The sequence below is a fragment of the Curcuma longa genome, chromosome 5, assembly GCF_044706935.1.
Source record: "Curcuma longa cultivar G26 ecotype Majalengka, Jawa Barat chromosome 5, ITB_CL_G26_1.1, whole genome shotgun sequence".
NCBI classification, from domain to species: Eukaryota; Viridiplantae; Streptophyta; class Magnoliopsida; order Zingiberales; family Zingiberaceae; genus Curcuma; species Curcuma longa.
The window spans coordinates 1,907,999-1,920,231 of NC_133865.1; the positions used below are offsets into that span (position 1 = coordinate 1,907,999).

The following is a 12,233-nucleotide window of genomic DNA, read 5'->3' on the forward strand; positions in this document are numbered from 1 at the left end:
ATGATGCATATCTTGTATGTTCAAGAAAATATCAAACGGGGGTTGTTTGATAAACACTATTTGTCGATCATGTAAAATGAACAACGTCAATCTTTCAATGTGGATGCTCTAAATATACTATTAAAATGATCTAGCATACTATTCCTATGCTATTTATGTTTAAAATCAACTGAAGCCTATACTTTTTAATATTGAAATTATTAGTAATCAAATTCACAACGTGGTTTGATTTCTAAATCCAAATAAACATTGTTATGAATATATCCAACACAATAGTAGTGTTATTTGAAATCCAACATAATTTATATCATAACTCATCAATGAAATTATAGACTTCAACAAATCAATGTGTTTGCTAAAAATAACAACATTCAAAACCCTCAGGAAACAAACACAAATACTAAAACTAAATATGTCCATGTTATATATCTCTGTGATGATTGAGAACTAGAGGCTGAAACGCTTGCCACACCTTCTTGTGCCATTGTAAAATGAGAGTATAGACAATAAACAAAACCTTAAACTCAAATGCAGAGAGTCAAATCAGGTCAGTATGTGGGTTTCGTTGGATACCCTAAGTGAGTTGTTGCTGCTTGAGAGGAACACAAGAAAACACTTATAGACGTTTTTAGTATGGTACGATCTTGCCGACTAAAACAAAGTAGAATTTTTACCTTTGATGATTTAATAGAGAAATAATAAATTGGCACGAGCAAAGAGAGGGAGGAGGAAGAAGAGAGATAGTGAGGTTGCATGCATTCAAACCATTAAAATTATTTTAAAATTTAAATATTTTAAATGTGATACATTAAAATCGACATGTGTGAAAATAAACTTACATAATTTTGGTAAGAGGGGTAGAACTATAAATCCATCGTAATTAATATGACCTTTGATTATTCTCAAAATATGCGTAAAATATGCGTGTGATTTAAAAATTTCCGAAACCTACCCTTTGATAAATCGCCAGTGATAAATTACCCATCGTCACTATACATTGTTGCACCCATTGAACTATACATGGATCATGTGACCACAACAATGCTTCTGTCATCTTGATATCACACCGTTCACCTGGCGTTGACCAAAATGTATTTTCCAATAAGATTCTTATTTGTTATCAGTAGTACTCCATCGGCGATCCTGGACAGCTGTCGTCGAAAGCATCATGGCTGTGGGTGCTAAGGGTGGACGGCGGTGGCACGTGAGGCGGCAAGGCGCATCGCAACAGCGCCCAGTTGACGCCATGAAAGAAAGGGTGGCGCTTGATGGCGGCGGCACCCATTGTGGAGCCAAGGCGTTGCCCGGGGTCCTTCACGAGAAGGCAGGCTATGAGATCCCTGGTGGTTGTCGATATGGGAGGCTCCTTGGGGAACTCCAACGCCCGGGCGACGATGTTGGCGAGCGTCAGCTCGTGGTCAGGGCCCTTGAAGGGCGTCACCCCGTAGAGAAGCTCGAAGACGAACACACCGAGCGTCCACCAGTCCACGGCGCTGCCATGACCCTCTCCGGAGACGATCTCCGGCGCCAAGTACTCGTGCGTCCCCACGAAGGACATCGATCGAATGTCTACCGGTTCGGCTACGAACTCCAGGCATGGCCCACGGGAACGGTTCAGCCTCACCTTGCGCCTGCGTTTGGGCGGGTGGAAGCAAGAGACGGCGGGCACAATGCAGCCAGGGATGATGCATGACGCGACAGAGAATTCTCCCCCTCCGCCCCCCATTGACTTCTCCACCGCCGACCGAATCGGGTTTTGGTGAGCGATGACTTGCGCGGCGGAGGGGCTGGTAGAGTCGCACTTGAGGGAGAGGTCGAAGTCGGTGAGCATGATGTGGCCATCTCCGCGCACGAGGATGTTTTCGGGCTTTAGGTCTCTGTAGATGATGCCCATCATGTGCAAGTACTCCATGGCCGCCACCACCTCCGACGCATAGAACCTGCAACGCTTTAATCGTTAATTTGCTCTCCCACGCAACATTGACTGCATGCGCTATTTGGTTAACTTCGTCTTTCATACAATGTTTGCACCAAAGCAGCGCAGGCATGATCTTCAGTCCTATTCCATGTGTGTAAATATATAAAGCATACTCTTAGCATCAGAGGCGGCTGGCATTTCTATCGTCGATCAAAGATATGAGCGCATGTGAAGCCCTCACAAGGCGCACCGCTAAGCCAGCTGCGTGGTGAAAGGCTCTGATGGCACAACGTCTATAATATCAAAGTGAAATCAAAAGGTAAGAAATGGTTCGATCAAGATCAAACTAGCCAGCAGACCAATCATTCGCAATAGGAGAAGCGAGAGCGTGAAGTGGGGCAGCCCAGCACCAACCATCGATCGGTGCCCACAGACAGCGTCCCCGTCGACAGCTAATTAATCTCGAACACATGGCTCCGAATTGAACTAATTAATTTGTCTATTTCGTAGTTAAGACAAGAAGCTATCAAGCTAGGAAGCTCGTAGTTAAGACAAGAAGCTATCAAGCTAGGAAGCTGCCTGCCATGTCCTTATGGCGTAAGTTAGTCTGGTAAGAAAGTTAGGGCTCTGTTCGTATTCGTGAACGGTGTTACCATCTTTTCCTTCCTTAATTTACGCCTTTTTTATTTCTAAAAGGTAAATGCTCCCTCCCCCGTCGGAGGGATCCACTTCCTTATTTTATGCTGCTGTTTTCTCCATCTTCAGGCGACATCCCAGTCCCAGGGTGTCAGTCCCCAAATATCAACAAGTTTGATGAACTTGAGGAAAATAAAAGAAAATAACAATACCGATCTCCGAATAGCGATTTATAATATTAAGGGACTACTGTTAATATGTTATTTACGATTGCATTCCTCCTATTGAAGCCTCGTTATTATCATTATCATTTAAAAGAATAAAGAAATAGTAGTGCACATAGCGCCGCTTAGTTTTCAGAAGAGTAAGGTGGACTTAATTCGTTAATAGATTAATTCACGAAAGCGTCCATGCTTGGAATTTTGATTGAAACTAAGGGATGGAGTTTACCCGACGGCGGCCTCGTCGAAGCGCTTGCTGGGCTGGCGCTGGCGGAGGAGATGCAGATCGCCGCCAGGGCAGAACTCGGTGAGTAGGCAGGACCATCGGTCGTCCTCGGCGCAGGCGTAAAGGCGGGGGAGAAAGGGGTGATCGACGGCCTCCAGGATCTCGCGCTCCGTCTTCGCTCTCCCCTCCTTGCTCCGCCCCTCGAGCTCCTTCTTGTCCATCACCTTGGCCGCCAATGGCAGACCCTCAGCCCCCGGGCACTTGAGTTTCGCCAGGTACACGTTACCGATGTCTCCGCTTCCCAGACGCCGCACAAGCCTCAGATCCGACATCGAGAGGACGTTGCCGCCCCTGCCACCGCCTCCCGATGAAGAGTTGAGTCGGCGGATCGCGTCGATGATGGGGTCACTGGTGGGGTGCGCCTTGTGGATGGCACCCGAAAAGGAGGAGGAGGATGAGGAGGAGAGGGAGACGGAGGTAGAGAGTGGTGAGAGGCCGGAGCGGTATGAGGAGCCGAAACTCATGCTGTGGGGATCGTCCGCTAGTTCGGCCGGCATGAAGGCTCGATCTGCAATGAGGAGGAGACTAGGACAACGAGGCAGAGAAGAGGAGTGAATCAAGGAGGCGGACAAGAGGTGTGAAACGAGCGCGAGACTGGACGGGGGATGCCAGCGAGCGAGAGGATCCGAATCAGCGGCGTGGGCATTTGTAGTGTCGCGGAGGGTGAACGGGGTCTCGAAGCGGGGCGTGAACCAGATCCCATTGAGACGAGTTCGGATCCTCTGCGCCATCAAACCTCTGCGCCCCTGCGCCACTCAGTAAACGACAAAAAATTTCACGCGGATCGCACGTGATTCTTCGTCAAAAACCTTCGGCGCCAAAGCCTCCTCCGCCTCTCTTCGCCACCGCAAACCGAGCCAGAGACGCTTCTTCCTCCAAACCCTAACCTTCCATTCCTCTCCTCCGCGATTCCTCGCCAAAAACCTTCGCCGCAAAAAATCGAGCCTCCTCCGCCTCTCTTCGCCACCGCAAACCGACCCTCGCTTCTTTCTCCAAACCTTCGCCACCAAAAACCTTCGCCCAAAATCTTCCCCGTTCCCAAAATCTCCGCTCCACGCCGATCTGCCGAATCCGCTCCACGCGTTCCCAAAATCGCTCCGATCCTCGCTGCCGATCCTTCGCCTTCGTCGCCGCAGGAAGACGCATGGGGCCGGAGGAGCTGTAGCCAGAGCATGGGATCCGGCCGGCCTCGATCTCCTTCACGTCGTCGAGGAGGTGGACGTAGTGGCTGACCACGTCGGCCACGGTCTTGCCGGGATACACACCGCCACCATCTCCCACCGGTGGGAGGCTGTCGGAGTCGAACTTGGCCAGCGCATCCTCGAAGCTCCTGCGTCCATCTCCCACTGCCGCCGCCGCACCTTGGGGCCGAGGCTTAGGTAAGTTTAACAGTTCTTCTGCTTGTTGGCTGATTAACATTTTGTTCTCTCAATTTACATCAGCTCCAATTTTTTTCCCCACAATTTCATGAAAAAAGTCTTATTTGTCTCACTCTAGAGCGTGTTGCTGCAATGCGATGCAATGGAAAAGGAAAAAGATGGAAGAAAATGAAGCGGGACTTGCTGCAATGTGCTGATAGAGCAAAGAATGATCGCATGAGGGAATTTATCTTCATTTGTTATTGTTGTTAAATTAACATTGTCTGCATATCATTGATTAATTGATTGTTTCTCTTGTGTCAGTGGTCGGGAGTTGTTTCTGTCAGATTCAAGTTTATTTGTTGATGATGATGAAGCATATGAGAAGTACAATAGAGATGAGCAACCTGAATCTACTGAACAAATGGTAATTCTCATTTTTCACTTTTTTCAAGTTGTCTATTTTAGTTTTTTTGGTTTTCTGCATAAGAATAACTCATCATATTCAAAAATAATAAATGACTAACAAAAAAGGAAAAAATTTGAAGGTGCAACTGTGTTTCAATTGTATATGATGCCAAACTTGTCTTTCAGTGGAAAAATTGGGTGGCAGTGTAGCATAAAAGGTAGTTTTAGAAAAATGCAGAAGGGTCGTGCTAAAAATTTTGATTTTTTTTTTCTATCTTAGAGTGTTCCTTCACAAATGATTTTTGAGGAAAATTGCTTATATTGTGTTCATAAACATAAATAGAAAGAAACGTGGTGTTTGGATGTTTATATAGAACTTCCATAGTTTCAGAACACTGATCAAGTTTGACCCTAAATGTGAGCTAAGCTTACAAACCATCCTCATATTTGAGTTTCAGCTTCAAGATCAATTTTGTAAACACCTCTTGCACTATTTGTATGGTTGCAGGCCCAGAGTGAACCAAAGATGGATGCACAAACTTGCACTCATATTTGAGTTTCAGCTTCAAGATCAATTTCAAGTCTTTATGATCAGTTGATCCTTAGCTCCCCAAACTGAAGGTGCAAAAGGTTAACCTTCGCTTTGATCGTTGAAGACATGTCGGATGAGCAAGGAGGAGTGCTTCTGCATTTCTGGACAGCAGTAAGATACCTGCTGTCACCGAGACTGAACATGGCCATCCCAAGTCCCGCATCAGAAAGTCCCGCATTGATTTTGCAATAATAGCAGGCATTTCAATTTATACTTGCTGTATAAATTCAAGCAGCAATGGTTGAATTAGTGATCATTTCCCCCCCCCCCCCCCCCCCCCCCCCCCCCCCCCCCCCCCCCCCCCCCCACTGTTGTAGTGTTTTACAAATAGAGCCTAAGTTGCCAACAATACTTAGTTGTTGTCTTTCCCACTTTAAAGAGACAACATTCCTCATGCTTCGGACAACAAATGGTCCACAAAGTTAAACAGCACGATATTAAGTTATGAACACTCAAAATTGCACCCTCGATGGCAGTCAATTCCATTTTTCCATGAACAAGAACTGACACAATTTAAAATTATAATTCATTCCAATTCCAAAGAAGAAAAAGAGTAGGAAATCAGGATAAAACTCTCAAACTTGCATTTATACATTTCATATGATACCAAAAAGAATTAAAACAAAAACAGTAAGAAACATGAACACTTGACATTATCAAATAAACAGGGTTTAAGCTTCCATTGGATAATCTACAAGGTAGAGATAATTTACAAGCCAGCATAAGCTACATCATTATATTCATTCTATTAACTACCATTGTACATACTACAAAAGAATGAAAAGCAGGGATAAGAACCCAGCAGCAGCTCCAGTTTTGCAGCTCACACTGAGCGTTCCATCTCATGCTACTGATTATCTTCTTTACCTTTAGGAGAACTTGTTCATCAGAGTAGCTGCAACTCTACTTCTTGCCAGTTGTGGACCTTCATCACCAATGGATGTGAATTCGCCGAACCCGACTTGCACCAAGGATACGAGTCGTCGAAATCAAAGAGCAGCACTCTGATGCCGATTTCTGCGCATTCAAGAGCATATTTTGGATTGTCGTCGATCAGGACATGTGCTCCCAGAGATCTGCAGAGAGTTGAGTTTAAGGATCAAGAATAAGAAACATAAAAAAGTGCTACAAAGAGTAATACAAAAGAAAGAGTGAATTTTATTTGGCGAGAAGGGGATGAACTCCAGATGCAAAATGTGAATTTCAGTTCCATAATAGCTTAGTCCTGATCATGAAAGCAATAAGAAAAAGAAGAGATACTCCAGCAAACCTGCAAATCTCAGACTTTGGCCTTGATACTCCATTTAGAGCAAAATGGTTGCCAAAGTGAATTTCCTGAAACAAGCCTGGATAATGCTCTTCTATCCATTCAAGTGTGTGATCCTTAATAACATTCTGACGAGAACTATTCGAAAAAAAACAAACTAATTATCATAGTTGTCGCAGCACATCGATTCGCATAATAAAGAACTAAACCAGAAATAAAAATTAACAACTTATAGGCATGGCCGGAAAAATAGGTACAAAATTTCTCTGCATAACAAACAAATCCACTCTCTAAGAAGTAAGAACACCAAAACCAGTGGCCATCTCATTTTTGAACGTCATCAAAATCTTTAATCTAATGATCTGAACTGATGAGCAAGTAGGCTACTCATAAAACAATTACTTCTAATTTATTAAAGATTAAACAATTACTTCTAAGTATAAAGAGAATGTGCTTATCGACCTCAAGAACTACCTCAAAAACTTATTGCTTCCCCATAAATTTTCCATGCTTGAACTTGCTGTAGTGCTTGTGGTGCTTGAACTTTCCTTGGCCGATTCCGTGGGAATACATTCCATGCCCCTGATATCCTCCTGTATCCAAAATACAATATACTCACATGTAAACATCATATCACTTATAAACTTGATATGTGAATGCTGGTTATAAGGAATGAGACTCACCGTGGTATCCAGGATACCCAAAGAGTGGATGTCCAGAAGGTGGATGTCCAGCTGGGGGATATCCGATAAATGGATATCCTGCTGGGGGATATCCCGACGGTGGGTATCCAGCAGGTGGATATCCTGATGGAGGAAAAAATCCAGCAGGCGGCATCCAGCAGGTGGTATCCGACGGGTGGTATCCGGCAGGTGGATATCTTCCCTATAAAAAGAAGGAGGTGATAACTTAGTGTGAGAAACAAAGAGTTATAATCAAAAATCATTTGCAAGATATTGTAAATAGGAAGAAGCATATTATAATATGTTACAAGTGATCATCATATTGTCTTACTTGCTCTTTGCTTAATATGTTGTCCGAAGATGAGATAGTTGCCTGAAATTCTGTCGCTGAGGAAGTTGCCTAACAATAATCAATATCAAAATTAGTTTGCGATAGTTACTTGAATTTATTAATAAATATATAATTTTAAAATGTGAAAACATGAGTGAATGTTATAACATTAGTGAACCTGAGATAATTGAGTTTCGACCATTCTCAAATCTTCAACAAAGCTACCAAGTGTTTGCATATGATTTGTAGGCTAAAACAATAAAATATAATCTTAGATAGTGTAACATAATTAATTTAGTTTAACATACAAAAAATAATCCTTAACTTTATTGATCATCCGTTGACCTTCTTCATTGGGCATGGTAGATAAACTTTCATAATGCTCTTCTATACCCTATTAAAAAAAATCTGAACTGATTAAAGTCTGTATGATTATTAGATGCTATACCAAATAAAAAATTTAAGTATTAGTAAAGATGATACCTGAACCCCTGGAGTTTGCTTTGTTTTACTTGTCACTTTCTTTTTCTTAGAAATATGTTCTAGGCCCCGTTTCAATCTCTTTCCTGAAACTGTTTTCTTCTTGGGTTTAATTCCTTTGATTGCAGGATTGTTTCGGGCGCCAATTGGATACTCTGTTTCATTCAATTGCCTTGAGTCATCTAGAGATTGAACCAATTGATCAACTTCTTGGCTCACTTTTGATTTTTGGACATTTGATTCATTAACTAGTAGCTTATCATCCACCATTTTACATAAGCTCAACATAGCATCTTTGACAAACAAATGAGTGTCATCCCTTTCTGCAGCCTTGGTAACCAACTGAATAGATAACCCACACAAATCTCTATATCGCATATTGTGAAGGAGTTTTGGATCCAAACTATCTTTGTTCACAATTGTATCATTAACTCCAAAGTATCCACCTTTTGCTTTTCGTGTCCACCTTTTCAAAATATACTCACTTGGGATATTCATGATATTGTTAAGTGTGAATATTTTCAAAATATGAGCACACAAAATTCCAGCAAATTCATATTTTCTACAGCTACAATGACACTGAATTTTTTCATTTGATGAATCAAGTGTAACTATATGATGGTACTTTTTTTTGTGTGAAGTAACTCTATATGTTGCATGTGATCCAACATTCTCATACATTTCTGCAATAGAATCATGAGATTTGCACCACTCTTGTTCAAAACACTTGTATGCCTCAGGAGTATAAGTACAACTCGCATGCTTTAATATTTCAACTGGAAACATTAAGCATGGAACACTTGAATTTGATTTAAAATCGGCCTTTAACTCATCATATCGGCGATCATCAAGTAATCTTTGGAAGTGCTTGAAAAAGTCCAAAAACTTATGCTGATAAGTGACATACCTTTTCACCATACTATTCATGCTCTCACTTCTTTGGGTTGTAGTCATATCAGCACAAAACATTTGTCGTCCATAAACTAAAGCCCATTTTTCCTTTATGTGAAACAAACGTCTCAACCAATCATTATCTTCAAGTGTATACTTAGTTAACATCATGTTCCAAGCTGAAATAAATTCTTCCTCTTCATCAAAATCATATATACACGAGGCAAAATCTTTAGCAAACTCTTTGAACTCAGAAAAAACACCACTCAAATGTATTGCAGCATTTTGATAAATGTGCCAAATACACAAACGGTGATGTGTTTCAGGCCATCTGGAAGCTAAAGCTCTTGCCATTGCTGCATCTTGATCTGTAAGAATGGTTGTTGGTTTTTTTCCAGACATAGCTCTAACAAATGTATCAAACAACCACTCAAATGTTAAAGCAGTTTCATCATATAATAATGCTGCACCAAAAATTATGGATTGCTTATGATGATTAACACCTACAAATAATGCAATCGGACGACCTTCATTGTTCTTTCTGTAGGTGGTGTCAAAGCAAACAACATCTCCAAAATTGCCATAATCTGCTCTCATCTTAGCATCAGACCAAAATATATTAGTAATCAAATCATCTTCATCCACTTGAATAGCATTAAAAAAATTAGGATCATCAAGCTGCATTTTCTGCAAATATTCAAGTACACCTCCTGTATCCCCTACCCTCATATTTCTTGTTCTTTTGGATCGCAAGTAGTTTTTATAATCATTAGGAATAAAACCTAAATACTCCCTCCCACCTACTTGTCTAGCCATAAGATCATGAGATGCTTTTGGGGGGATTCCCACATCACTAGCCATCTCAATTTGTATTGCAGCAGAAGAAGATATATTCCTATGACATCTGTAGAGATGTGTTTTGTTTGGACTTGAAAGATAATGATTATGCTCTTTAACAAATTGAACCACAGAAAACTTGGTAGTATTCCGACAACTAATCTTCATTTTAGCATTACAACCAAACCTTGTTTCAGGACGACTTTGTTTCACATAAATATCTCGTTTGTCCTTTCCCCTTTTACCTTGTGCACTACAACAAAACACTTTATCAAGTAATTTCCCGGATTGATCAGTATGTGTTCTACACCTTCTTATGCCAAATCCAACTTGTTTAGCATATTTCAAGTAAAATTCATACGCTTCCTCTTCTGTTAGGAATTCTATACCCAATTTTGGCATTGATTCTTCTGGAATAACTGAGTGAGAAATCACTGTATTATCTCCAATGTTCGATCCTTTAGATTCAATCAAATAATAGAAACACACTAATCACCAATGCATGTATTCAATCAAACTATTCAATATAATTCTAATAAAATTATTAATACCTTGAACATGAATGGGACGTTCTTCATCTGCTTCAAAAACCAAATCGCCTTCATTTTCTTCAGAATCATCTTCACTTAACTCAAAATTCAATCGACGACAACTAGTAGAGTCACCTTCCATGATAATTCTTTAATCCTGAAAAAAAAAGAACCACACAGTAACTATAAGCGAAAATTGTAACTATAAATAAACCAAAAAAAAGAAAGATTTGCCATTCAGTAAATTTAAAATTTTCAACTTGCAAGCATCCGACTTCGCTGCTTAATTTATTTACATTGAAAAAAAAGGAAAAAAAACATAAATAATGTGAAAAAACTTTATCATCTTACTTTTGAATGCACGTATCGGGATTTATAATAATTACAAGAAAAAAGGGAAGATCTGCAACCGTCAGTGTATTTGTAACATAGCAGGGAAAAAAACGTTGGGGGGAGAGCTTGGGAATGGCAGCGAATCCCTAGGGTTTGGAGGAAGAGAGGAGGAGAGCAAAGGGAGAACTATCAGTGTGCTAAATCAGGAACTCCGTGTTTTCTTTGGGACACTAACCTGAGAGCGCGGCGGCGAGCAAAGGGAGAGCGCGGAGCGTGGCGAGCAGAGGGCAGAGGGAGAGGAGTGCAGAAGGAGAAGAGAGGCGCTGAGGAAGAAGAAGAGTGCAGAGAGAGAAGAGAGGCGCAGAAGAAGAGTGAAGAGGGGGAAGCAGGGGAGGTGGCGAGGGGAGAAGAGAGCAGAGGCGGTGGCGAGGGGAGAAAGAGCAGAGGGAGAAGAGAAGCGGCGGGCTCAAAAGAAGAGAGGAAGCGGCGAGTAGGGAGAGGCTCGGTTAGGGTTTGGAATCGAAGAGAGGAAGCGGGGCGAGTAGCGGAATCAGGAGAAGCAGTTCGGATCGGAGAGAGGCGGAGGAGGCTCGGTTTTTTTTGCCACCGAAGGTTTTTGGCGAAGAATCACGTGCGATCCGCGTGAGATTTTTTTGTCGTTTACTGAGTGGCGCAGGGGCGCAGAGGATTTTTGGCGCAGAGGATCCGAACTGTGCGATGTCACCCGATACCGACGCCACATCGCGATGATGGACGGCTCTTATGAATTCATGGCCTGCTCGGTGGTTGCGAGTTTGGGCGGCGAGTTGTGAGCGAACAGCGCCGAGGTAGAGAAGCGACATGTCAAAGCAGGAGGTGGATTTAGGTGCTGAGGTGCAAATGTCATGCAAAAGTGGCCGGGTCAATATTACTCTGGTCCAATTTAATCCGATCTAAATTATTTTTGGCATAATTAGAGTGAATAAAAATTCGATTCAATCAAAATAATTAATCAAACTAAATTAATTCAAAAGATAGATTCATTTCTTCCAAAGTTCACTTTAAAAAAAATATCGATTAATTTGATTTATATTCAATTATGTTTATGAATTTTAAAAATCAATCAAATTAATTTTTATTAAATAATTAAGTTTTTTTATTAAACTGAATCAAGTTTTTATTAAAAAATTTTCATATTTATTTAAAATAATTATTTTAGTTACGATTTAATTAATTAATTTTTTTATTAATTTGATTTATTTAATTTTAATTATAAAAATCAATCGATTCAGTTAATTGAAAAAAATTTAATTAGTTTAATTTTATAAATTTGGTTTGATTATAATTTCTTTTCAAAACTTCATGATATCACGTATCTAAAAGATGTTTGCTTGAAATGCATATTTAATTGATACATGTTTGATATTATGCTTTTATATTTGGGCAAAAGTTAAAAAAAAAAGAAATCTTTTTTTTTCCAAAT

General features: G+C 41.1%; 3 protein-coding genes across 3 annotated transcripts; 1 reads left to right on the forward strand and 2 right to left on the reverse strand.

The window, feature by feature from the left end:
- Nucleotides 1-959: 959 nt before the first annotated feature.
- LOC141829517 (serine/threonine-protein kinase D6PKL2-like) lies at nucleotides 960-3,660 on the reverse strand. Its single transcript, XM_074717007.1, has 2 exons — nucleotides 3,005-3,660; nucleotides 960-1,940 (listed from the first exon to the last, which is right to left on the reverse strand). The coding sequence occupies exons 1-2, from the start codon at nucleotides 3,556-3,558 to the stop codon at nucleotides 1,121-1,123; spliced, it is 1,374 nt and encodes a 457-aa protein (XP_074573108.1). The 5' UTR covers nucleotides 3,559-3,660; the 3' UTR covers nucleotides 960-1,120.
- A 6-nt stretch (nucleotides 3,661-3,666) lies between these two features.
- LOC141829136 (uncharacterized) lies at nucleotides 3,667-5,680 on the forward strand. Its single transcript, XM_074716547.1, has 4 exons — nucleotides 3,667-3,772; nucleotides 3,885-4,440; nucleotides 4,559-4,846; nucleotides 5,336-5,680. Exons 1-3 carry the CDS (start codon nucleotides 3,667-3,669, stop codon nucleotides 4,635-4,637), a joined length of 741 nt encoding a protein of 246 aa, XP_074572648.1. The 3' UTR covers nucleotides 4,638-4,846; nucleotides 5,336-5,680.
- A 1,489-nt stretch (nucleotides 5,681-7,169) lies between these two features.
- Nucleotides 7,170-10,580, reverse strand: LOC141829138 (protein FAR1-RELATED SEQUENCE 5-like). The gene is made up of 6 exons (XM_074716549.1): nucleotides 10,478-10,580; nucleotides 8,184-10,366; nucleotides 7,879-7,950; nucleotides 7,701-7,769; nucleotides 7,370-7,571; nucleotides 7,170-7,279 (listed from the first exon to the last, which is right to left on the reverse strand). The coding sequence occupies exons 1-6, from the start codon at nucleotides 10,578-10,580 to the stop codon at nucleotides 7,170-7,172; spliced, it is 2,739 nt and encodes a 912-aa protein (XP_074572650.1).
- Between the last annotated feature and the right edge of the window lie 1,653 nt (nucleotides 10,581-12,233).